The sequence below is a fragment of the Hipposideros armiger genome, unplaced genomic scaffold (genome assembly GCF_001890085.2).
Source record: "Hipposideros armiger isolate ML-2016 unplaced genomic scaffold, ASM189008v1 scaffold_39, whole genome shotgun sequence".
Taxonomy (NCBI): domain Eukaryota; kingdom Metazoa; phylum Chordata; class Mammalia; order Chiroptera; family Hipposideridae; genus Hipposideros; species Hipposideros armiger.
Genome location: NW_017731389.1, coordinates 4,014,610 through 4,041,589, shown reverse-complemented (window position 1 = coordinate 4,041,589; position 26,980 = coordinate 4,014,610). Strand labels below are relative to the sequence as shown.

Sequence of the window (26,980 nt, the reverse complement as noted above, 5' to 3'; positions counted from 1 at the left end):
ATGCTTTCCTAAGTGTATCACTTGTAAAGGGCAGGAAAAGGTATATACCTCGAAAGTATTAAAATAAGAACAAAAATGATTTTTGGCTGTAACCTGAGTCAGACTGGGTTAGGGAAAAGCCCTAGTACAAACTTGAAACTCTTAAACTGAGGGACCATGTGTGCAAATTGGGAGAAGGTAGAGCACCTTCCCCTCTCCTCCCAACCTGCCCTTGTGAATCATTGCCACAAGTCCTGACTGAATTTCAGTGGATGTCTTGGATGTGTTGAGGCAAAAGAAAATACTGAGGAATTTAACCCTGTCCTTGCCTTCTAGAACTTTTAATCTACATAGAGAGGTAACCAAAAAAAGTGTTTGTCTCTCTTTCTCTGTAAATAAAATGGGGTGAATACATTTACCATGAAATCGCAAATTTCTAGAGAGTTCTTATTTCATGAAAGGATTCAAGCAAAACAGCAACTATCAGCTAAATAGTCTTTTTTTTTTTCAGAATTACAAATGCTTTTATTTTCAAAATGTAAAGTAACAATAAAACCTTCAGCCACTACCGGCTGCCTGTATTGATTTCTCTGTTAAATTCTCAGCTACCTAGGAAGGCATTCAAAGCTAAGGACAATGAGATGCTTTAGAATGAAAAGTCTGGGAGGTAAATAGAGTGAAGGGAGACCTGGGCAAGTAGGCTACCAAATGAGGCCATGGAGCCTTCAAGGGCACAAAGCCTTTCAGAAAGGGATGTGGAGAGGAGCTTGCCTACTTCACAGCTCTGCCTAGGGCTGTCCTGGCCCAGGACCATACATTTGCTTTACTATTTTAGCACAGAGTTTAAAAAGCATAAAGGATCTTGCCTGGTCAGGTCTCTTTCAGGCAGTAGCTTTCTCACAGAACACAGAATAGGTGGAGCAGCCAAGCAGTAGAGCTGCAGCAATGTCCAAGGGATTTCTGCTCACAGCTGCTCCATCTGAGCTAGTCCCATAAATTCATTCTGAATTTGATGGCTGCAAACCTTTTTACCTGGCTAATTCCTGGTGAGACCTCTATATTACCAATATCTTAAATATCTGTCCATATACCGCAGAATCCATCTATGTTATACACAGAAGTGTTTGCATTCACAATATTTAATAAGCACTCGTTTTTTGTGTCAAAAGGTGACACAGAAAGAAAGAAGAGTTATATTTTAGAGTAGATAAAACAAGTTTGATAGGAAGAGGTAACCAAATGAAGCACTGAAAGAAAGAGTTCAGAGAAATGAGATTAATATGAAGTCATACCTTTGATGATGACACAAAACGTCCATTTTTCTTATCTGAGTTTGAAATTGTGGTATTATATGAGATTAATCAGTAATTTCTTTTTTTTTTTTAACAAGAGCTATTTTGGTGGGGTTGGGGGGCAGGAGGGAGGGAGCCACTAGTGACCACACACACCTTAAGGAATTTAGCAAGTGAGTAATAATCTAATACAATTTAATTTATCCTTTTTCATAGACTACGCCTGAACAGAGTTAGAGGTCACAAATTACTAACGAACTTTTCTATGTGCATTTTTTATATCAGTCACCAAAACTAGGGAAGGTACAAGTTTTTACACTCCGCTCTTAAGGATGGATCTGTTGTAACAGGAACAATAGTGTTAACACAGAAGGATATTGATATGCAGCTTGGATCAAGTACCCAGGCCATTAGAGATAAAAGCATCTGGGAACATGGTAATCCCCAGAGATTTCAGTGTCCCATGCACAGACACATGTTTGAAATACTATGTATAAAACATATAGTGGAGAGTTTGTTCTTTCCCCTATAAAATTGTACCTGCTTCCATACAGGAGTCACCCAATGACACTTTGTATGGGCACATTCTTTTTGTATACCTTTGTCTGGGCATCCACATGGGCCCCTTGGTTTACGAGGACTTCGGCCACATTCACTCTGTCCTCTTGAGCAGCCAAATGGAGGGGGGTCAGGCCACTCTGCAAAGGATGCAAAGTACAGTCATCTTACAGGAGGGCACGGAGTACACATGAGCAAGCTTGAGAAACAATTTATGAACTCTAGGAGAGTAAGCCTAGAATTTCTAGGTTAAAAAACAATCTATAGAATTAGTTAATACACTAGCACTGTGGCAACATTGTTATCTGTAGGCTTAATGAAACATTCCACACATACTCAAAACTGGAGGCAACGGGTTGAACTCTGGATATGTATTCATCATGGATTCAGCCATTATCAAGGTTTTCCTACATTTGTTCCATTCTGCCTTATTTCCCTTTTATTTTTCTTTGTATAGCATTTTAAAGCAAATGACAGACATTATACCATTTTTTTCTACATACTTCAGTATTGCCTTAAAAAATAGACTTTTCCAAAATTATGCACATTTAATACATTACCAGTGGTACTAGCTTTAGTGAACAATATTAAAAAAATAGTTCATACATTGAACACTGATATACAATAATATTTTCTCCATTAAATATTAGCACCCCAAACCTGACACATATTTTCTGTATGCTGTGCTGGGTAAGAAAGATGGCTTGTGAAATATAATGTGAGTGCTAAGTCAAGAGAATTTCCAGGTCATTTAGATGGCATACAGGTTTAATGAGAGTGAATATTTGAAATTGACTACCACAGAATATAGAGGCTATATGGTTGTTCTAATGGCCAAGAAAAAAAGTCACTGAGACTGTGCCCTGGTTTAAAAGTCCTTGGTGTTGTAAAGTACTTTTTAAATAAATAATAATTAAGAGAAAGTGAGTTGGTGTGAGTGCTTCTAGGTAATTTTCTTTCATCGCTTATGAGCACAGAAGTTAATATCTGGAGGCCTTCTTTCTCGTCCTTTAGCATCTGTGCAATGACAACATCAAACTGTCCTATTTGTCAGAGGAAAGGAGTGAATCAAAAACAGCTTCAGAAAGGGTTCGGAGCCATCTAGATGCTGCCCATTATTTATTTAGGGCTCGCTATTCTGTCAAACAAATTACACACTCAGGAAGAGTAATTCGCTCTTGACTTTTTAATAATGTTTACAGAATTCTGAAGGAAGCTCACTCAAACTGAATAAAGGGGAAATATGAAAAGGAGGACTGATGCATCCACTTGAACTCCAAGAAAAATAAGCCAGGGCCAAAATGGCACCACCCAAACACTGACATAATCATAGAACAATGTTCCATGTGCGACTTTAGAGGAAACAAATATTTTCAGCCATAACATTTTGTAAAAGTGTCATGGTCAACCATTCTGAGTTAGAGACTTTTAAGAACTCTGAAAATACTCTACTGAGTGGCAATTAGCACAGTTTGTTCATGTATCCTGGCATGTGCCCTACCCTCTTGTGTACCCCACATCTATATTCATATATGCTGTGGGGTACCCACCTTCCCTGCCACAGAGTCATTTTCAAGTTTCTCAGGCTTCCTCTTCCTCCATCTCACAAAGGGCCTCATTGTTACATTTATGTGCACACCTGCTCTATTAAGATCATCATAATCCTGCATTTAAACTCTGTTTTCTTGTCCGCCTTCCTCAAACCACTGTGAGCTTGTTGAGGCACATACTGTATGTTTAATCTCTATATCATCAGTGTCTAGCTTTTAATCCATCTACTAATAGATTAAATAGAGGACAAAACAAATATCTTTTAGGTAAAACAGAATAAATAAATAAAATTTATTTTTATAGCCATGGTTTTGGTTAAAAAGATTAAAAAGAATAATGTGATGGTTACAACAGCCCTGTTTGAGTTCAGAAGTTATCTGTGTATCTTTCATGGGGTTTCAACCATTGCTCATTTTAAAAATGGCATTTCTTTGTAACAGAGAGAACGGTACCAATTCAGAAGAGCAGTAGCTCTGTTTGAGATTCTGTTTGCTTCATAAAGAAATACAGCTACTTGTGGTCTGCAAAATCCATGTGGGAACACAGCAGCATCAAAAGCAAAAGCAAAGCAAATCAGACACTGGCACTTCAGCAGTGACTTAGGTTCATGGTCTCGTTCTCTTAAAACTACTTGAGAACTGCTGGTTACTAGGAAGGAAAGAAATAAGTGAAAACAATAAAGTGTTTAGTTCAACAGAAATTCTCATGAAAGCTAAATCTTTTCTTTTAAATATTTACTTTTTAGCCAGGAAATAAAGTCTAATGTTAAATGGGAAAGTGGGAGAGTTAGGCAAGAGCGGAGTTATAAGCCAGGCTGTTACAACTCTGGCAGCTCAGGAAAAATGGACAGAAACACTGTCAGGGTTCCTTATCAAATAATAAAGTTCTGCTGATAACATGTTTTCACCTTGGAGCTTATTTAATACTTTATCAGAAAATGACAACTGAGAAAGGAAGCAAAGGTTTACAAGCGCCTTTGTACTCAACAGTTTCCAGGTGCTGTGAAGTTCTTGAAAGTTCCTTAAGTACGATGTGCTAATGGTAAGCCAGATGACCGGCTCTTTCAAATTTCCTTGGAAGTATCTCTGATTGTATGTATTCAGGAAGGTGGCTACACATTTCCAGCTTTCCTTGGTATACTATGTTTGTCTTTTGGTCTGCAGAATTCCCTTGCTAATGTCCAGCCTACCAAAGCAAACACTGACAAATTCTCTCTCAAGTATATTTGGCCAAAAATTGTTCATGATTCTAAGGTCAATTCAAGACTGGATATATACTGTAACCACTTGACTGGAGGATTTTAAAGAAAAAAAGAAAAGTCAGTCATAATGTACTTTGGTATCAAGCCTACTGACAATGTTAACCTGTTCACCAATTGTTAAGGTCTACGCTGTCTCTGGGAGAATTAAGGAGGCAATATTCGGGGCTCACAAGAGAAAAACACTCTAGTGGATGCCAGGATGTGCTTCAGCCTGAGAAGGCCAGGTTCTCTGCCTCATTTAGAGAAGGTGAATTTTTTAGGAAACTGTTATAAGGCTAGTTTATATGTTGGTATATGAAACTCAGAAAATTCAAATGCTGATTATAATGATTATTTGAAATTGCTGTATGATTCCCATTAATGCTGAAACAGGCATTCTTAAAAAGAACGTTTAAAAAGAAAGATATGAGAAAATCAAATTGGTATACCAGAAAAAAAATTGAAAAAGGTGTTGGTTTTGTAATGATCAAAAAGGATTTTCAAGGTACTAAAACTGAAAAAAAAATTGGTTTTTCTGGTCTTTTGGTCTACAAAATTTGTTAAATTGTTAAATTACAACCTTGGGGATGCAGAGTAACCCTTTCCCAAAGTTGTGAAAAGTCCATAATTATTACAACTATTTTTGTTTCTATTTAGTAGATAGAAGGTGCTGAATGTTAGCTAGTTTAGCCTCATGACATCTCTGTGAAGTAAATACTGTCTTCATTGACTAGAGGATGAAACTGAGGCTCCGAGAGCTCACATAACTTGCCCAAATTACACATCTAGTCAGAGTCAGAGTTAGGATTCAGACCCTCTGTGTTTCCAAAGCACAGGCCACATATGTTAATAATAATTAAATCACTTGTTATTACTCAGCATGAAACTATTCCTATGTTGAAACTACTATCTGAGCTACATCTGAGCAATGCCAGTTGTGCCATTGGTAATTGGTAGAGGAGGAGCTAAATGCTGGGGACATTCTTGGGGTTCTGTGTTATCTGAAGACTTAGAAACATCTGTCCCATGTTTTAGGCAGATCTCAGACTCAGGTATTAATAAGCAGTCAGCTTATTAATTCTCTGACATACGCAATGACTGAGATATCTGCAGTAACATCATTAACATGTCTTTGGTCAATTGTGGGCTGTACTTTCACTTTGCTTCACAAAGCTCTGTACTTTCTTCACTAATAATAGGAATGTCACATGAAGACAGGGGAGTTTGAAGAATGCTAGGAACAGTATTTACAGTTTCCTTGGAACTGCTAATTTATATACAAAGACTAGATGTGTAAGCTAATAAACTTTCCAAGCTATTGAATAAAAAGCTACTCAACATTTCTGTTTTTAAAATGAACTCTCTGAAGGTAGCACTGTTTCCAATTTCTTTTTTAATCTTGGACTTAAACTGGGATAGGCAAGGAGTAGGTGCCCCAAAAAATGTTTGTAAATGAATTGACAAGCTACAATTCATAACTTCTTAGTTGCTACATTCTGGTGAGATAACAATGTTGCTCTTTGAATTAACATTCTAACAAAACTTCATATTTTTAGAAAAACTTTGGACTTCAATTTTATAAGCTACTCAATTGTACGACTTCGCAATTATTGACCTAGGAATCTCTTACTGGTTAAACAGATTGCTCCTAAGTTTCTGCTATGATAAATTACACTTTGGTAAACATCTTGCAATATTACACTTTACACATTCTACCTGACCCAGACTTTTCATGACATCCTAGTGAACTTTGTGAAGAGGTGAGGTTTGGTTGTGTTGTCCGCTATGTAGAGAAAGGAAAAGGTTACCTACCTTATTGCTCAGGTTCACGTTGGCATTTCTGCTGAGGAGCAGTGACACCATGTCCACATGTCCTTCCTGGGCTGCAAGATGAACAGAAGCAATTCCTTGCCGGGTAACTGCGTTTGCATCAGCACCATATTCCAGCAGAGTTGTCGCTATGTCCATCTGGTTCTTTTTGGCAGCAATGTGCAGCGGTGTATAACCATTCTGTCAACACAAATCACTCAGTCACATGCCCAGAAACAAGATAAAAACATGTGCAGTGCATTTTCAAATAGTATGCCTCCCTGTCTAGTTTTTTGGGTTTTTGTTTTGTTTTGTTTTGTGTTATTTTTCTGGATGGTTTGAAAATTCATGATTAAGTAAGCCAACACTGGTAAATCAAGCAATGCCATTAATGTGAGGCCCTCATGTCACCAACATCTACCTAGGGAAAACATAATACAAAAGTTTACTGCAAGGGAGTCAGAGTACCATCAGTTTTACAAAAATAAATATAGGGTTCCCTCTTATAGGTAGTTATGTTAGTAGATGCTCAATAATTACTTGCTTTATTTAAATTGGGGATGAGAGGAAAACCCACTAGGAAACAACAAACAGTATGATACCATGGGGGCACATTCCACCTTGAAAATCCCTTTGATGGCTATCTAGTGCTTACAAGTTAAGCTTAATTTCCATGGTAGTCAAGATGCTATAATCTACTCCTATTTGCCCCTCAGATCGCCTCATTCTCAAAACTCCAGTCTCTGTGCTATGTTTCAGCTGTACCAAACCCAGAGCAACATACAACTCATGTTTGTGTGTTGCCTACTCTACCATGAGTGCTTTCCCCCGATATGCCCTCTGGGCCACCATCTATCAATTGAAGATTCAGCTCAAGTGTTACACTCTCATGAAGCCTTTTACTTCCCTCCCACCCTCCTATATCTGTTCCCCACTTGACTAACTCCAGTCAAAGTCCTAGAGATATTTAGTGGCTGTATTAGATATTTAGTAATATTTATTATTATTTTTGTTTGTACAGGTGTCTCCTTCTACTAAAATATGTTTATTGAAAGCATGTATTGTGTTGTATTTGTCTTTGTGTCTATAGCATATAAAATGCTCAGAATTTGAGTCAAGCTTACTAGGGCTTCCAGATCCTTCTCCTGGCTGACCTGGAATGCTCAGAGGTAGAGGCAACCAAAATTCCTTTGACAAATTATCAATTAGCTGTGCCTCAGGAGTCTTCAGAGTCCTCTGCCCTGAGAAAGCAAGGTCCCTGCCTTAGGGGACCTTGTCCTGGCTCACAGTCAATGAACAGAAATGCAAGATTATACAGAGCGTACCAAAAAAATGTATATACATTTTAAGGAAGGAAAAAACTATATTAAAATTGTAATAATATATACTGATAACAAAAGATGAATACAAGTCATGTGTATACATTTTTTTGGCACTCCTGGTATTTTGACATGGACACAAATCTGAGTATACAAAATATGCCAATAAAATTAGACTAACTTTTTTTTATAGACAAGAGGATTTAGAGAACAAAACAGAATCCAGGCTTATATTCGGGAATAGGATTTAAATCCAGACAATGGGTCAATCACAGTCTTTCTCAGCCACGTGGATGCCTCAGAACCATGAGGGCTGCTGCCCCACTGATCAGCCAGCCTACGGCACTTGACTCTCATATGTAAGTCACTGGCATGTTCTAATAGGACAGCATTTCTTACTCGATAAACGTTCTTTCTGTAATCGATTGCAGAGAGAGAATTTAAGCTGCTGGATATCAGCCCACGAATGTGGAAATGCTACTTTCAGGCTCTTCCGGAACCAGCCTCTGCCAAATGGGATGAGCCAGCGTAGAAACAGATTTTCTATCCCTATCTTTATTTTTGACCTGTTGCCATCTGGAAACCCTAGCTGAGCTGGGAAGCATTTGGCCCTCTGTCTGCTCAGACACACCCTTCAGAAACAAGACAGCTTTGCACTGAGCCCAACTCTGTGGTGAGTGACAGGAGGGGGTGAGCTGTTTCCCTACCACCGGACAATGCAAAAAGAGGAAAATTCACAAAGCAGTGCTAAAATCAGAAATCTGATGAGTTAATAAGTTTAACACTAGCTAATTAGAGTAATAAAGGCAAGATCAAGTCAGAGTTTAGCTTCTTATCATGCATCTTATCTTTTTCTTTTTGTCACTTTTGCTACTGATATAACCTTCAAGTTGATCATTTCTCAACCCCTAAAGGCAGACCAGTATCCTCTGAGATGTAGCAATCCTCTTGATTACTTCTAATTTCACCAAAAAAATCCTAGGGCCTAGAAAACACTAATCAAGGGAAGCTCTGGTGTCTTTGTAATGCATGCCAGCTCCACCGAGTTACTCATTTTCACCGAACAGTTTACCTGAGCTCCTTACCTGAGATACAGAGGAATGCATAAAGCAAGGGGGAACTAAATCATGTATTGTTTCAGAATGAAAAGTTAATCTCAGAAAGACTTAAATATTTCAAATAATAAACAAATAGTTCATCTTGAGACCTACAATGAGATTTTCTAAATTTCTTTAGTTATTTCTGAGTTCTGGAAAGTAAAATGATTCTTACTCACCACATTAAATGAGACAGATGCATTTATCAGACGACAAATAAAATACTAACAGATTCAACTGTAGAATAATCTTAATCAATAATCTTTGTCCAAAGTGCCATGGGTGCTTTTGCATTGCAAAATGAAAACAAAAGCAAATATAATTTTAAATGATCAAAAGTAATATATTTACATTACTTTATATCTTTTTCAAGAGCTATCACAATCTCTACCGATCTGCATCAGTAGATATATTGCACATTCTATGTTAGACAAATCTGACAAGAAGTAGTTAAGGATTACTATCTCTTCCACAATTAGTGCTCAGCTTATGCCTGAACCCAAGCCAATCCTCTTTCCAGCACAGTATCTGCCTCAGGAAATAGGTCAGGCTGGGATGGATTATAGAAGCCCATCTACATTTCAGGTCCCCCACCCCCATTACCTAAAATCACTTCATGTTTCTAGGACATGTATGAGTAAGAAAGTATGTTGGCAATCCTACACAAGAGAAGAAAGGCCGAGAAGAAGGCATCACATACTCTAAAAACCAGAATGTGAACTAAAGAAGAGTTAACATGGAGGTCACTGCTGTCATATCTGTATGTGAATCATGCCCTATTGAGCCTCTGTCCCTCATTTCTCACTGCTGCCAGAATTCAGAAATGCCTGAGTTCCCCGGAGTAAAGGAGGCTATTTGCCTACCCTGTATCCTTTCTCCCCCCTTCCTTAATAAATGAAACGCTGGCGTTCTCAGATGAACAGTTACATTTCCCAGCTTCCCTTGCATAAAGAAGTGGCCAATGAGATGTGAAGAGACATGGCTGGGTGGAGCTTTGAGGAATACCCTATTGTCTGACTTTCTTTCCTGCCTGTTGCTTCAAAACCTGTACTGCCTAGCTCCTGTTTGTGACATGAGAAAAATAGCATCTCATCAGTTTAAACCATTGTCGCTAGATCTTCTTTCTAGCAGATGAAGTGAATCCCTCACTAATAAGACTGCCTTTGCTCAGGATCAAAGTCTAGAAAAAACTCCTGACCAGGATCACTGCCTCAGAAAGTAGGGACAGTTGGTCATGTGCAGAGATGGTATTACAGAGGCTCTTAGGGGGACAATTGTGCTACAGGAATGAGAACATCCTATTAGAAAAACTTGTGTTCAATTGACTGTAAAAGATATGCCTCAGGCTCAAGGGCTGTTAGAAGAACTGCTTTTCAACTCTGTGTCAAAGATGTTTTGCAGATGCGAAACCAGAAATACAGTCTTGTTTCTCAAATATAAAGCTGGAAATTAACTACAAATATATCAACTATTGACCAGTTTAAGAGTTATTTGAGGATGAAAAGTGGATTGGAGTCATTTTGTTGCATTTATTATTTTGTAGCTCTTGTTAATTCTAAACTGCTTGGCACTAGTTGTGTCAAAATTATTGCTCTCAAGTGAGAAATAAATAGTTCACTTTTTAATTATTTACTGGTTGCCTACCAAGAACCTGGGGTTATTTATAATATAAGAAAAGTGGCTCTGGCTTAAAGGGATATTAAAATAAACTGGAATGAAATGGACAAGCATTAAATTTCATAATTTTTAAATCATTTTAAAAATTGTGGCAAAATATACATAACATAAAACTTACCATTTTATCTATTTAAAAAAATATGTTAAGTATATTCACATTGTTCTCCAACCATTAGCACCATCCAGCTGCAAAGGAAAACTCTATCAATTAAACACTAACTCCCCATTTCCTCCTCCCCTCAGCTCTTGGCCACTAGCATTCTACTTTCTGTCTCTATAAAGGTGACATCATACAATATTTGTGTTTTGTGTGACTGGCTTATTTCACTTAGCATTATGTCTTTGAGGGTCATCCATGTTGTAGCTTGTGTCAGAACTCCCTTCCTTCTTAAGGCTGAATAATACTCCTTTGTATGAATATTCTACATTTTGTTTATCCAGTTATCCTTTAAGGGACACTTGGGTTGCTCCCACTTTTTAGCTATTGTGAATAGTGTGACTAGTCCTCCCTCCTTCCCTTCTTTCCAAGATAAAGTTTTCTCAAAAGCCAATAAAGCCAAAGCATGGCTTTTTGTTAGAAAGAATGTCAGGATCAGAAATTATGGGGGGGCGGAGGGGGGAGAAGAGGGGGGTCCCTGGCAGGGAAGAAGTAGCATTTAGATGAAAAGCAAGCTTGGGGGCTTGATTTTGACTTGCAGATTTCACTGGGTATAATTCTGGAGAGAATGGGGTAGCAGATGTTTGAGAAATACAGAAAAAGAGGTTCTGAGAAATACCTGTCAAAGATAACATAGTCTATAAGTGGAGAAGGTATCTAAAACTTGCTCCCTTGAAGTATCCAAAGCAATCTAGAATAGCTCAAATTCATTAATCTGTGTGTATAAGAGGTTTGACCTAAATGCTAAGGTTATAGAAGAGTACTGAGGCTGCCTCAAAATTAAAGAGTAAAACAAAGATATAAAAACCTAAAATTTCCTTCAACCAATAGTATTTAGTAAAAGAATTGGACAGCATTTAAATTGTAGTTTGTATCACTCCAGTGTTCTCGGATCATAGCTACCTGCTCAACAATACAGAACTCACTAAACCAACAGAACCCTGTCAACCTATTTTTCAATAAACGTTTCTATATGATTCGCCTCTCAAATCAGAACACCAGAGTAATGAGAAAGCCAGATAGTCTACACATCTCTTCTCTGGGAAATCTGAGTTGTCTGCTGGTCAAAAATGCTCAAACAATAAGAATAAAGATTCTCCTTAGCAATAACCAAAACACATAAGCAAAACCTCCCAACTGAATTTAATCAACACAAATCACTTGAGGACATTGTTTTATGGTCGGGGAAAATGTAACACATATTTTATAACTTTGACAAATCAGAACTTTCTTACACCCTCAAGCTGTGCTCATGTTTTTAATTTGGCTAAAAAGTACTTTAACTTTGCTTCCTTCCCAGGCTCTGGGATGTCCTAGATTTTCAAGGAACATCAATTGACAAGTACGTATTTGTAGAGTGTCAACCACATGAGAGTGTCAACCACATGAGTCGACTAAAGAGCTGAAGGCACAAGTTTCCTAAGGGGCTTATTTATATTCCTATGATTTTCAAGTGGTGCCTAAACGAGGAGGATGTGACAAATGACGCAAAAGTGGGAATGCACAGCGAGGGTGATGGCCACTGTCCGCCAGTGTCCTCGTGCTGTCGAATTACAGGTACCTTTGCAGCCGCATGTGGCGAGGCTCCTTGGTCCAAAAGCAGAAGGGCCACTTTCTGATTATCGTAATGTGCAGCTACATGCAGTGGAGTGAGCCCGCTCTGAAAACACGTGCAGAAACAACAACCGGTGTCAAAAGTGTGTTAACATCAGAGGCCTAGATTTAGGAGATGAGATTACATTGGATACAACATAGGATATAATTTACATTCCAGGGTCCACAATATTGGGACCCCAGCATTCACCTCCTTTTTCTGAAGTGTTCTTCATTCTATGAGACTTAAATATGGTTCGGTTATAAGTCAGGTGGCTGGTGGTGAATATTAGCAGGTGCTTGTTTTGTTATTATGAAAGTGGCCTATTACGGGGTGGTCAGTGACCGCCTACCTTCCCAGAAGCATCTGGAGACGCACTTTTCTGTAGCAGGAGATTGGCTACTTCAAGCTTCCCATATTTTGCTGCCACGTGAAGGGGAGTAAATCCTTTCTGGAAAAAGAAACACAAAACTAATAATGAACAACAGAAATAACACAAAGGCATTGCTTATCTGGAACTGGTGAATTATTCTAATGATGAAGAGCAGTTAAGTCTGCATTTAAGGATCAAGACTGGTAGATAACAGTGAGAGAGTTCCCTTACCAACAGGGAAGAGCAGGATATTTCATCTTCGTCCCTCTGCTGACTGACCCACAACATGCCACTAATTCTGGGCTAACTAGGCATCTGACCAGGAAAAAGTTGAAGAGCTGGATCTAGGGCTTATCCTAGGGCCATTTTGGAATTTCACATTGTGTGAAGAATAGGTTTGAGTCTCAGGTGCAATTTGGATTTGGAGGGCTTGGGAAAACCCAGGGCAAATTTGGACCTCCCATAATCTCAAACTGGAGCCTTTCTCTTCTCCTTCCACCATTTCTACACATATACACATATCTTTATGTGTGTTCTAGTCTTTAGAAGTAAGAGTCAGAGATTCTTACACCTTAGCTTCACACAGGTGAACACAATAATAACACGTGGTTCTAGCCCAAGAAATAGGTAGAGTTGGATACTGAGGTGAAGTAGCTAAGCTCCCTTGTTTCCAACTTCTCCAAGGATCTGGGTACGAAGCAGCTGTCAACAAGCACTGGTAGGGAGGGTCCCATCATAAGACAGGGACGGAAGGGTAATCAGTACATTTGACCTTATGAGATTATAGTAAACTGGAGTCAATGGGCTTGGTGGAAGGGCTGGGGTACTCAAAACACCATCCCCCATTTTTCTGATTCACTGTGGCATGAAATCCAGGAACTTACATCTCGGCTCTACTGAAGAGCCTAAAGAATCATAGGGAATGAAGTTTGAGGAGGTCATCAGTTTTCCAAGTATCTGTAATTAGCTTGTGCATTGATTACACATTAATGCTTCTTCTCTGCATCCAAATAAGAGAGTGCAACACGATTTCTAATAGCTTTCTAAGACATACTGTAGGGCAATGAGTTCAACTTCCTACCACACTTGCTCGGTTTACATAGTATCATAAGAAAAATGAGCTCTAAATTTTGTATTCTGCAACTGTGTGGAATGTTGCTACTTTAAGGCATCAGAGTTGAGAGGAAAAAATTTGAGATAAAAATCAAACCATAACAAGAGCAAACAAAAATAACGCGGCAAAAATTCACCTCCTGATTAGAAAGTGTTATAAAAGTATCAACCAACTGAGGACTGATAATGCGGTTTGTATACGTGGTCTCAGCAAGAGAAATCTCTGGCTGTGCTTTTAAACCACCATTTAAATCTACCAAATAACTTGCAAGAGATATCTGACCCTAAATAGCAATAAGTTTTCATTAGAGGATAATGTACTGAGAAACTTATGACAGACAGCCAGACACAGACACCACTAGGATCCCAAGGATACTGTACAACCTTTGCACCTATTACTAGGTACAGAGTACCTAAGTACATATTACTAGGAATAGGTACAAAGGAATTGTTAGGAGGATGTATTTTGGGGAATACAGCAGGAACTGTAAGAACACACTGAAAATTGTAAGGAGGATATCTTTAGGGGGACAAGGCAGGATTCCAAGATTCCCTTTCATACCTTTGTTGTTATAGATAAAGATGCGCCACGATCCAAAAGGAATGCGGCTACGTCTTCATGCCCTTCTCGGGCTGAAAGGTGGAGTGGGGTATACCCGGAAGTCGTGGCTGCATTTGGAGATGCTCCTTGCTGCAATAGCTGTTGTACTATATCTGCCTTCCCCAGTCGTGCAGAAATGTGGAGTGGGGTTTGGTTATCCTACATGGCAAGGCAGAAATGCAAGACTGATTAGCTGAGAAAACAATGGTGTGGTTGTGAAACATCCAGCAAACTGCTTGGTATCAGAGGCTACGTTCAACTTTTTGAGTCAATGCTGAAAAGAATCTCAAGGTGGAGATGGTGGATCTAAGCTCCTTAAATATTCTTCTACTAACCTATTCATATGAAAGTGTGAAAGACAGTTCTACCTATGAATTATTCCCACTACCACCTGCCATAATTTATCAGTTTTTAACTTCTAATGACTCATTTTGGGGGAGATAAGGGAATGTATCCTGGTAACATTCCAATACCTTGGAGGGATATTATACCTACCGTATTTCCCCATGTATAAGACGCTCCCATGTATAAGACACACCTTAATTTTGGGGCCCGAACTTTGAAAAAAAAAGTATTAAAGTTATTGAACTCGTTTTATTCATCATAAAAAAGTGAAATTCGAAAAAAGCGGGAAATGCAAGTAAAAAAAAATCTGCAACCATGGTATAAGACACACCCAGTTTTCAGACCCCAAATTTTTTGAAAAACGCTGTGGCTTAAACATGGGGAAATATGGTACATCAGTTATTATGCACTCATAGGAATGGATTATTTTATTGGTGTTGCCTTCCCACATTCAAAAGCTGAGGGAGAGGGGGACAGTATAGGGTTGCACAGGTGTACCTGCACAATGGCTCCCAGCCAAGAGGACTGGTGGGGGCTGAAAGCCTGCCTCCCCTTTGCTTGCCAAGTTGTGCACCGTGGCATGGGCTGCCTCTGCCTCGAGTGGAGGGGCACCTTATTACAATTCACCAAAAGGTTTGAGGCACTCACAGGGTCCTGCACCCTTAGGGCCTTATCCACAAGTAGGAGGGGCATCTATTCCTCTTTGCCCACCAAAAAGCCCTATGGCCATCCTCCAGAAAGAAATCCCTTACTGGAATATAAAAAAGTTCAGGTAAATACTTCATGTAGGAAGGTAGAGAGACGAGGGTATAGTACAGGACACTGCTTTGGAAAGGAAAGTAGAGTAAGGGTTGCAGTCAAAGCAGGAGGTCAAAAGCAAGGTCAAAGCAAGGCCAAAACGTCCTTCTCTGTTACCAGTAGGAAGTACAAGAAGAACTAGGGGAGATGCCACAAGGAAAACGAGGAATGCTGAAAACAGAAAAAGATGGCTGCCAAAGGAAAGTCTCTACTACTGTCACAACCACGACTGAACATGTACTGAGCACTTACATGGCTCAGGCTCTGTTCTAAGTACTCCACCTATATGATTTCATTACTCATCACAACAATCTTATGAATTACAACTATCACTATTCTCATTTTCTATATGAGGACATTGGAAAAGGACATGTGACACAGAGATGTTACTGAACTTGGCCCATGTTACACAACTAGTAAATGGTGGCCCAAGGTTCAAACACAGGCAGCCTGGCTGAGGAAGTCAGGCTGCCTCCTAAACAAACAGATAACTATAAATCCTCTCCTGAATTTCAGTTTCTGGGCAGAATCATTCTTTTGACCCAATGGTTTGATATGTAATAGCAGTAAAAAATGTGAGGTTTCTTGTAACCCATGGTAGAGCACAGCCTCTCTTAACCATTCTACCTACTTGATTTAGTGGATTAACTAATCTCTCTAGATCAGGGGTCAGAAAACTACAAAGCAAAATCAAGCTGCCACCTGTGTTTGGAAGTACAGCTTTACTGGAACATGGTCATGCCCAATTTGCTTCTGTATTGTCTGTGGCTGCTTTCGCTCTACAAACGCAGAGTTGAATAGCTGTGGCAGAAACGGTGCTTCGTGCCAAGCCTAAAATTCTTACTATGAGGCCCTTTACAGAAAAAGTTTGCTGACCTTGGTTTCTAGATCCTCCATAAAACCCACCAGCTGGCACCACAGTACACTGGACAGTCAAGACGTGTGGTCTGCTGCTTAGAATGTCACAACCTTTGGATCTACCTGCAGATTTTGTGCTTCCAAAGACCTAGTTGTGTTTATTCCCACAGTCGTATGTTTGCTCTAGTTACTTTATTAATTGTGCTATATTTACACTCATTATTTTAATTACACAATTAAATGATAAACATCAGTATGAAAGGAAAGACTTTATTTTCCCCTAAGATTGCTAAGTTGAAAGCTTTGGACAGTCTTGAGAGATGTTGATTTAAAAAAAATATATATGATCTAATTAGATAAGGGTGAGACAGCTGAGTACACTGGGAGAAAATAACAGAAGTCTAGAAGTATTCTGTATTCATACTGCTTCACATGTCTTTGTATTCTCTCCACTTAACCCAAAACTAAAAACTGTAGCCCATGTACATACATAGCAAATATGTATACATTTAGATGTTGTAGGTGAAAATTCAATGGCTAAGGCATTTACATGTATGATTCTTGACCTGCACTACCATTTTGATAACCAGATCTCCCCCTGAGAGTGACAGATCAGTGGGTTTCTGGAGGCTAACCACCAGGCAGAAAATGAAGCATTCCGACTTAACCCTCAGCAGTTCTTGTTCCATGTGAAGGCAGATCCCTGAAGCAACTCCAATCCTAGTCTCATGGTTTATGGTTTCATAACTTGTGGAGAAAAAGTAAAAACGTCCTTTTTTGTTTTGTGGCTGTGACAGCTGACATTTAAGTCAACCAAAGGAGCTCAGTTATGCTTCCCACTCGCGCCTGTTCCAGAAGCTCTGTGCCTAAGTCCTTTCTCCATAGAGTGCAAAGAACCCTGGACCAAGCGTAAGTTCATTTCCTAATCTGTTCATGACGAGCAATGTGCCAAGGACACAAAGTTCTTTGCTGGCATGAAGTGCCCATTCTACGGGGTTGTCGGAAACGTCATGACGCATTTTTGCAATGAAAAACATAGAAAAACTATGTCATGACGTTTCCGACAACCCAATATTTAGTTCTGTTAAATGACTGCATGGAGAAATGTGCGGGAAGGAGTTTTTACAATACTACTTGGTCAGGGTCTATTCACTGGAGGTTGGTTCACTACTTTTAAAAGTATTTTTGGATGAGAGTGTGCGTATATTTCAAAGTTTTGTTAAGATCAAGGGTTTCTCCCTGAACAGCAAGTGCTTTCACATGCTGCACATACCTTAGCTTTGGCTTCCACCTGAGCTCCGTCTTGCACGAGATACCGCACGACTTCGGCTTGCCCGGACCGAGCTGCCATGTGCAGCGCCGTTTCTCCTCTCTGGGGGACAGGAGTCAAAGTCAATTAACTGCGGCTCTGAAGAAGAGTGGCATGTTGTATTTGCATAAAGCTTATGATGGAGGTTTTTAAAGTAAAAAGTAGTCTCAAGCACTTCCTTATTGAAAGCGAAGAAAGATGGGAAGTTAAATACGCAAGCATTTCACTGGAACTTGATCATGCCGGAAGGATTTTGGGCGTAACCCTAGGGAGCCTAATCATTAGCTGTATCAGAATTGTCGCTGAATAATCTTATATGTGGCCTCACTGGGGGTTGAAAGGACAGTGCTCATAGGGACCGAGGAGGAGGGGGCAGGAGTGAAGAGGGGAGGTGGGGAGTGCTCAGGAGAAGAACCCCAGCCCTGCTGGAGAGAGGGAGCCACTACTGGGCATCTGCAGGCTGCTGCGGTAGCTGTGCGGGGTGCCAGCCTGACAGCCGGATCACGGCTCACCTTCCTATTTTTCCAAAGCAGTGGCTGTCTGGATATTTGTGAACACTAAAATGTTGGCCACAAAATCAGAATAGAAAACAAAACCCAAAATGCTGCTCAGGCAACACAGACCACCTGAAGGATGAACTCGGCTTGCTGGCTGTTGGTCTACATTCCCTGCTCCATCTCAACAGATCAGCATCCTAGCCTTTGGACATTATCCCAAAGGGCCATTTGCTTTGGCATTGAACTCCTCCCACCTGCCCCTCTGTTTCACCAAAGAGACTTTCATTCGAAGTATCCATTTATTCAACAACAACCAAAACATTGAAAACAATGTAGGAGACATGGATAGAAATGTAAAAAGTCATAGAAGTGAAATATATCCTGCCACACAAGTGTGCTCATGTAAAATCTGCTTTTATAAATGGAGTTTTGATTTATATATAGGTCACCCACCTCCGTGGAAGGGTATACAAAGACATATTTCACAGAAAACCTGTTCATGTATTTACTGGAGAGGCCTTGAGGATGTAGTTTAGCATATTACCCAATGCTCTCTCTATGACGGAACACCCCTCTCTCTGGTTGTTAGGATCAGGAAGAATTGCATTTCAGCGGAGAAGCTGGTCTGTTTCTATCTGGTGGATGTGCTGTGCTGATTCTGGCTGCTTGAGGACAGGCTTCCTTGTCACAAGACAGCCTCAGGACCTTATGACCTGCTCTTTATGTGCCAGAATGTTGCTTCTTTTATTTTCACTTCCTCCGTGCTCATGAGTCCAACTAGTATTCTTATGCTTGTGGTCTGGTGTGCTAATATGTCAAATTTTAACTCCTGTAAAACAATGTCGAGTGCCACATACAGATCTAGGGTGATAAGTTATTCCTCTGATATTTACTCTGAAGTGAGTCTCATGGTTCTGTAGAGGGATACTTAGTGGGGGAAAGCAACATTATCTGGCAATCTATGAAGTGAGTTCCATGCTATAACATGGGCAAGCACACTCCAGAGAAACTACTTTTAAGTTACTAGATATCACAATAATAATAGCATTTGAACCACCTTCTCAATATGCAACACTTCTTAATGCTTCCATTGAAAAAAAAATTCTCCCCCCATAAAAACTTAATTTCTAAAAGCGTACTATCCAGCAGTAATGTACGGTCCGTAAGTCCTAACAATAGGTGACCAGCTAGTAATTGAATGGATCTTGTATTCGAAGTAAAGGAAATCACAGGTATTCTCATATTCTTTCCTTTTTAGCAGTCAAAAATAAAAATGTGTGAAATATTGTAATTAATTTACTTATAACAAAAAATTAGATAAGGGCAATCTTTGCCCGTTTCATAAATACTCACATTTGGACCTTCTCTGTTGAAAGGTACTTACCACGTTGGTGGTATTTGGCGAGGCTCCATGATGCATTAGTTGTGATACAATGTTTACATGCCCCATGAAGGCAGCAACATGGATTGGGGTAAGGCCCGACTAGGGGGAAAAGAGGGAAATGGAAAATGTTGGTTCATTGGCTTATCATAAAAAAGGGTTTGTTTGCCTGCCTGCCTATCTGCCATTGATTTATCAATCCATCCATCCATTCATCCATCCATCCATCGATTGATCCATCTATTTTAAGGTAACTAGTTTATTGATTAGATCAGAAGACATCTAGACATTCACTACTATTTTACAGATTCTATAAGGCAAATATATCAATATATAATCATCATTTCCCTAAAGCAAGTTTATGAGCATTATCAATTAAGGTAATATAATTAAGGCAATTATTATAATGCTCACTAGACTAGATCTTAATTTTTATGTTTGCTTCAAATCCTACAAACACATCCCCATAACACTTGTGCTTTCTATATAAAATTTTTCCATTTTTAATTTTTCAGAATTTAATTCCACTTATAACATGAATATCATAATTTGGCAATAATGTTTAATATGGCTAGAAAAGCTAACCTGCTTTTTGTTTTCTGTTGTTTTTTTTTTTAGAAGAGAGAATGAGCTAACTAATCTCAACAGATATTTAAAAATGTCAAAAAAGGCGAAAGGAATTCTATAAAATAAAAGTGAGGCAAAAGACATACGAGGAAGGATTCTGGTTGTCCGGACTTGAAACAGTGGGAAATGAGGAAAACGGGGAAGATAAATTTATTATAACTTGGAGCCTTTTTCCCATCAGCAGGGGGAGTCATTAGAACGTGTGTGCAAAGCAAAAACCTCATCCTGGTCAAAACTGCCTTTTTGAGCTCTTAGGGAGCACAGGCTTAGCAGGGGAGATTTCTCCTCTCTGGCTTACATTTCTGGACATTTATTCAAACATCAGTCAAAAATGTACTTCTACTTCAGAGCCCATTCTAAGCTTTAAGAAGGGTTGCCATACACTGAGAATAAACTTATTATTTTATAATTCAAATGACAGGGTACTTACTATGAAGCCATAAGACTGATAAAAGAGTAAATCGGCATTCATGTTTTCAACCATTTAATATTTTAAAAATTACAAATCAAGGCAAATATTTTCTGAGATATGAAGTAAAGCAATAATCGCTAGTCTAGGTCTCAATTTTTATGTTTGCTTCAAATCCTATTGTCGTTATTGATGCCTTCAATGAACCTTTACTGAACAATCTACTATGGGCCAGGCAGGTGTGGGAATACAAACACCAGGAAGACTCAGGCTTGTCTGGGAGGAGCCCTGCAGCTTCCAGGGGGCAGAGGGATGACTAAGTCATAAGTAAACCAGCTGGAGAAGTGCTTTGTTGGAAATATGCACGGGAAGAAGTGATGGTCTCAGGGAGGAGCTCCTAGGTGACACCACGAAGTAAGGGGAGGTTTCCTGGAAAAGTGGCCCCAGATCGGGTCCTAAAGGATGTGCAGGATTAGTCTGAAAAAAGGGTTGTAAAACACACAGGGTGCACAGATACGGAAGTGAACCAAAAGGTATCCAGTCTAGGGAAGTGCTGATGATAGGATCCACGGAGACCAGTGCACTGGGTGGAGTGGGGGATGGGATGAGTCTGGAGGGTGAATGCCAGGCTTGCTGTGCTGTGCTGAAGGCTCAGCCCTGGTACTGATGGACTGTTGCTCTGAGTTCTGTGTGAGTCTGTACAGAAGAAACCTAGAGCTACTTCTAACTTCAACAACCCTGTGCTTCGTTAAGTTTTTATAGAGACGATTCCCCAGTTTACAAACACACAGAGGTTGTGCCATGCAGGGTTTCCCCACCTTGGCACATGTGACATTTTCAGTCAGATAATTCTTTGCTGTGGAAGCCGGAATATTGTAAAATGGTGAGTAGCATCTCTGGCCTCTATCCACATGGCCAGGAGCACCATCAAGTTGTGACAAGTAACAACACCTCCAGATATTGTCAAACACCCTGTTGGGGGTGGGGGGCAAAAGTGCCTCCAGTTGAGAAGCACTACATTTGGGATTTCATATAAATTACACTTTGATTGACAGTGTCACTCACCCTTGAGCACGAGGCCTGTTTTGGGTTATGCTTCTAGTCATGGTGACAGAGCTGCACTCACCCACCCACACTCCTTCTGCTTTCCTCAGGACAGACAGCCCCTCAGGCGAAAGGCTCAGACAGTGGTCTGTGGTGATCACACACAGCAAAACTAGCTGGTCGTTGGGGAGGACACCTGGACTCCGGCTGTTGAGGCTATACTGTCCGGCACACAGGGAACCCCAGGAATCTTACTCCTCTTACCTCGGTTACAGCTTGGATGGATGCACCGTGTTTCAGAAGGAGTTCCATTACTTTAATTCGATTCTTCTTGCAGGCAATATGAAGAGGGGTAAAGCCATTCTGCAAGGGACAAAGGCACATATCTACTTGGCTACATTCCATTGAAATCCAATTCTACTGTGTGTGGTAAAATGTTTTTGCTCAAGAGATGTTCTGTAAAGATTTGGAAGTGAACAGAAACAACAAGGGGCTAAACAGATTCTTTTCTGGAAGCACAAGTAGTCTAGCTGGTTCTAGGAACCCGAGGTGCCCTGGTAATCATGACCAGAAAGTGAATTTCTTTGTCACAGTCTCCTGGGAACTAAGGCAAAATGGTCATGCTATTTCTTTATTTTATTCTGGGATTCACTCTTCCAAATACTTTATCCCTCCTCTACCTCATTTCAAACACAGACTAAAAGGAGCTAGCCCAGACACTTGTCCACAAAGCCAAAACTTCACCAATGCCCATTCTGACTTCTCTCCTGCATTTTAGAGCAACTACAAGGCCAGTTCGGGAATGTTCTCATTCCTTTCAGCTTTAAGATTCTAGTAGGTGCTTACTCCAAGGAAACAGAAACTTAAACAACCCAACATTATTTGGATCATTTGGCTTAATATTTAATCTAATAAAAGAACCTCCTACTTAACAAATTACCTACCAAACTGTACTGCCTGACAATTGAGACCATGGCGCATATTTTAGTTGCCATACAGAGAACTATGAAATATTAGGGTCCACGATAAAAGCTTAGGTCAAAGTCACCGCAGGTGCTTCTGTGGGTGTTCTGAGACCATTTACTTGGCTGTAGTCCATCCGAGGATGACTGGCTCCAACCTTTATATGTTATGAAATCTTTGGAGTCATAGAAAAATGAGAGTGAGAGCCCACACCCTGTTGTAAGGCTCTTTTCTTGTATAAAAATGAGTCATGATTGTTCATTTCTTTTTCTCCCGTCTCAGAATTCAAAGATATGTTTGATATACTGGGCAGGTCAATGGCTCTTAAAAATGCGGCTCTGATAAAAGCTCTTAGAATTACTATGGCCACGGGGCTGCCTAGGGCCTGCAGAGTGCCTCTCTCCTCGTTCTTTTCTGCCCACTCTGAATTTCAGCGTCAGCAGAGGACCAGGGACGCGTGGACCCATTCAGTCAGAGTGACGGCACCAGTTGGAAAGAAGCACAGACCTTTCCAAAAGTGGTTGATTGGATGACAGCCTTTACCTCAAACTTACTATCGACAGTAGACTCAGATGTTCTCCCTAAAATCTGGTGACTTATGTTTTCCTAGATATGGGTGCTTATTCTCAATTAAATCTAAAAATGGCTTACTAAATTAGGACCGTCTATTTTTCCAAGGCAACAAATGTTGTCTTGCTAAGAAAACAAAACTATTGGACAGAGTTCAGGGTTAAAATAGCAAATCATTTTAGGGGTTAACACTACAAATGAGACCGAAATTTTGATCTGTACCAGTAGAAAAAGTAGATGACAGGCAATATTTCATTTCCTTACATGGTTAACAGAAAATTTTAGCTCACGGATTCTTAGATCTCTCATTTAAGTTTTTTGTGTTTTTTTTTATCATTTTGCCTCACGATTTTAGATTTCAGAAAAAACTTAATTCACAGAATTATAACTTTACCTACAGTAAGATAAGGTTGACCACCTCAGTCTTTTTATACTTGTATAGGTTTTGGATTTCACGTATGTAAGAGAATCACTAGGGTAACTAGAAAGGGGTTAATGTTTTAACCCCATCAGCCTTGTTCATGTCAGAAACAGGTTTTGGAAACTTCTCAGAAGAATACTTGAAAAAGTTGACAAAAGGTACAATTTATTTCATTAGACCTTCCATTTGTACCTCCTCAAAAGCAATGCCTTCACATACAGAGAAAGCCTGTTGTCAGCAAAACAACATCGGCTGGATTTGTTGGCTGAGCCACTCACCAGGGCTTTGGCATTGGGGTTAGCTTTCTTGTCCAAGAGAACCTTGGCGACTTTGTAGTGGCCACAGTGGGCAGCCACATGTAGGGCAGTCAGGTAGTCATTGGTGACGTCATCCACAGGCACGTTATGCTGGAGGAGAAGCTGGACACAGTTTAAGTGGTCCCCTTGCGTGGCCATGTGCAGTGGAGACAGCCCATTCTGGAATGCAGAAGAAAAACAGAGTTTATTGTTTTACATTTTAAACATAAACATGCCAAAACACAACATACAGTACAACTAGGAACAAGTGAAAAACTAGCTTTTCACATGGAAATACCTTCTATTTTTAAAGGGTTTTGACAGCTGTTTTGGACTACGCCACTTTAAACACTAGTCTTCTCACTTCTTATATCAACAGAAACCAAAGTTTCAAAGGTAACTCCTTTTCCTGATTTGAAAATAGTGTGAATTTATTGCATTCCTGATGAATTGGAATTCTTAATACTTAAGACTTAAAAGGATAAAACAAAAGCAGACACAGATTAGTGTTCATTAGGTTGGTTTTTATTTGGTCCTTACAAGTTACTAATATATGATACTGACTACATTGATTCAATTAGTAAAGAGGGTCTGACCAGAATATCATTTCATCTCACATCAACGAAGAAAGGAAAAATTTTCCCTTTTCCATCAATCTGGTGCTTTCATGTATCTATGAGGAGGAAATGCAAGGCATTGGCCAACTCATGAACTAATGCCTGCCTTAGTTACTCAGACCAACTGGGTTCAATGACACAGTTAATAATGTGCAATAGGAATGAGTCAAAATTCATTTGGAAAGCTGAGGGAAGACATGAATGGGGTCAAAGCTAAATAGAACCTTAAAAAGGTTAATGTGATACTTAGCATTCAGTACACGTGTCCTACTGAAGGCAAAAAGAAGGTATTAGGATGTCAGTTTTTTTAAGCAGGCTTCCTTTAAATATGGAGGCAAAGTGAAGGAGCCTGGGAAACTGTTAAGAGAACCCAGTTATCAAGAGAGGCTCTATTCATGACCACAACATAATTTAACATATTTTTTTTTGGAAAAAAGTGACAGCAAATTCAGTTCCAAAAAAAGTGGTCATCAGTGACCTTTGACAGTAATGATACATTAAATATGCACTGATGAACCAGGTATTTCTGAATCTTCTAGGCCAAGTTATTTTCCCCAATTTACCTGTGAATGACATAAACAGGAGCTCAAGAGAAGGAAGAAAACTGTATGGCTTCCTTTAAGTCACTCACATGGCATCATTCACTCACTGTCATATATTTCAATTATTTGTGCTTCATGACAGCAAGAGGTTAATGGGTTATAATTTCCCATATTGGCCATCAGAGCCTTTCTTATACAGAAAGAATTCAATAAATATTTATGTAAATTTAAATACTTCATACACAATCAGGATATTTTTGCCTAAAAAATTCCATGCAAACATTTTGAACCAAAATAGAAACTGAGGTGCAACAAAGGATAGGAACATTTCTCATTTGAGATACTGCTACCCTCGAGCATATGCACTCATTTATTTCCTGCCAAAACATTCTTTTGCTTTATATTTTGATACAGTCTTTGAGGAAAACATGAAGTAAACAAAGACACAAAATCTGAGAAACAAGTGACTTAGTGAAGAGCAGAAAAGGAAAGCAGTGTCAGTAAAAGGAGAAAATTCTCTAACGATACACAAAATAACGATATATGAGTGGGTAACTTAGAGATCATTGGAGAAGGCCAAAGAAAGTAAAGATCATCTGACTTACGGAGAGGGGTCTTATTACATATGGCACCCTCATCAAGCTGAAAATATAGATCCAATGTGATAGGATTTTTTCTTTTTAGCTCAGAAAGACAAAAGTCTTGAAAAATTAAACAGATAGTCTTAAATTTAGGAATGCATTTATTCACTTAATATTCATTCAACACATATTTATTGAAGGTCTACTATGTGCCAGGCACTAGTTTAGGTCCTTGGGGTACCATACTGAATAAGGCCAGGTTCTTGCTTTCATTTTAGTGAAGAGAGATAGCAAACAAGTAAACAAACCAAGAAGAAGGACTCTGAGAAGAAGACATTTGAGTTGAAAAACGTGTGGAGACTGTATAGATCTGGGACAAGCTGAGGGAACTCCATCTGAGAGAATTGGAAGTGAAAATAAACTTGATTTATTCTAGAGAGTGAAAGAGGGCTGGTTGGCTGAAAGATGATAAGGAGCAGAACGAGAAGAGATGAGGCAGAGAGGTAGGAACGAGTTTATTGTCAGTACGAGGGAAGCTTGCAGTTAAATGTGGTTGATGTGACGTGTATTTGTCCATCCTTTCCCAAACTCCACTAAAAAGCATTACAGGAATTTGAAAGGTAACATCCACAAGGCCATGCACACGTGTGTGCAGCTATACCTATACATCTGCATACATGTACAGGAAAGGAAACAAAAATAGGTGGGTGATGTCTACAAATTTTGGAATACGAAAAGAGGGTCTGAATGTGTTAACTCATCCGGCAGAAGAAAGAAGGCTAAAAAATAAGTGTCTAAGGAGGGGTGCCATCAGTGGTGTGCTGATAAACAGCAGCTCTTTGAAAAGAGAAAAGCCCTGACATGTGTGTGGCATCTGCCAATCTCCATGACGTAATGACCCCTACAATGACCAATTTCAAGTTATCAACATAATGTTACTGAACGTGGAATTGAGAAGGGATGTGTAAAACAGGCTCAATGATCTGGCTCCAGCAGGCCACTGGGTACATGAAAGTTGACTGACTTACCTCTCCAATGCCCAAAGGCTGGGGATATGGAAATAGTGCCGTGAAAGATAAAGGTGAGGCTTGGTGCCGAAGGCAGGATGGGTTCACTTGTGTATGGAGCTGTCAAGTCTCTAGGCCCTTCCAACCCAGCAAAGCCAGATGTCTGGCCCCTTGCACCTTACAGGAAATCAGGAGTTTAGTCTTTGGAGAAAGTAAACCCAGAGAGATTCTGGATTCAGGGGCCCAGGTGGAGCAGAAGGCAGTGGTGAGGCCACTGACTGAGGACAGGTGCAAACAAAACAGGGAGGGATGGGATAGGTGTTGTATAGTCTCTAGAGTTAGACTGGCTAGGTTC

General features: G+C 39.7%; 1 protein-coding gene across 1 annotated transcript in view; it reads right to left on the bottom strand.

Moving 5' to 3' along the window:
* Positions 1 to 26,980, bottom strand: part of ANK3 (ankyrin 3) — a 339,429-nt gene that overhangs the window by 123,432 nt on the left and 189,017 nt on the right. The window contains exons 10-18 of the mRNA XM_019638372.1: positions 23,861 to 24,058; positions 21,893 to 21,991; positions 19,552 to 19,650; positions 17,635 to 17,733; positions 14,322 to 14,519; positions 12,626 to 12,724; positions 12,241 to 12,339; positions 6,433 to 6,630; positions 1,871 to 1,969 (exon numbers count right to left, since the gene is read on the bottom strand). Coding sequence (XP_019493917.1) covers positions 1,871 to 1,969; positions 6,433 to 6,630; positions 12,241 to 12,339; positions 12,626 to 12,724; positions 14,322 to 14,519; positions 17,635 to 17,733; positions 19,552 to 19,650; positions 21,893 to 21,991; positions 23,861 to 24,058 — 1,188 coding nt within the window. The remainder of the gene's footprint in view (positions 1 to 1,870; positions 1,970 to 6,432; positions 6,631 to 12,240; positions 12,340 to 12,625; positions 12,725 to 14,321; positions 14,520 to 17,634; positions 17,734 to 19,551; positions 19,651 to 21,892; positions 21,992 to 23,860; positions 24,059 to 26,980) is intronic.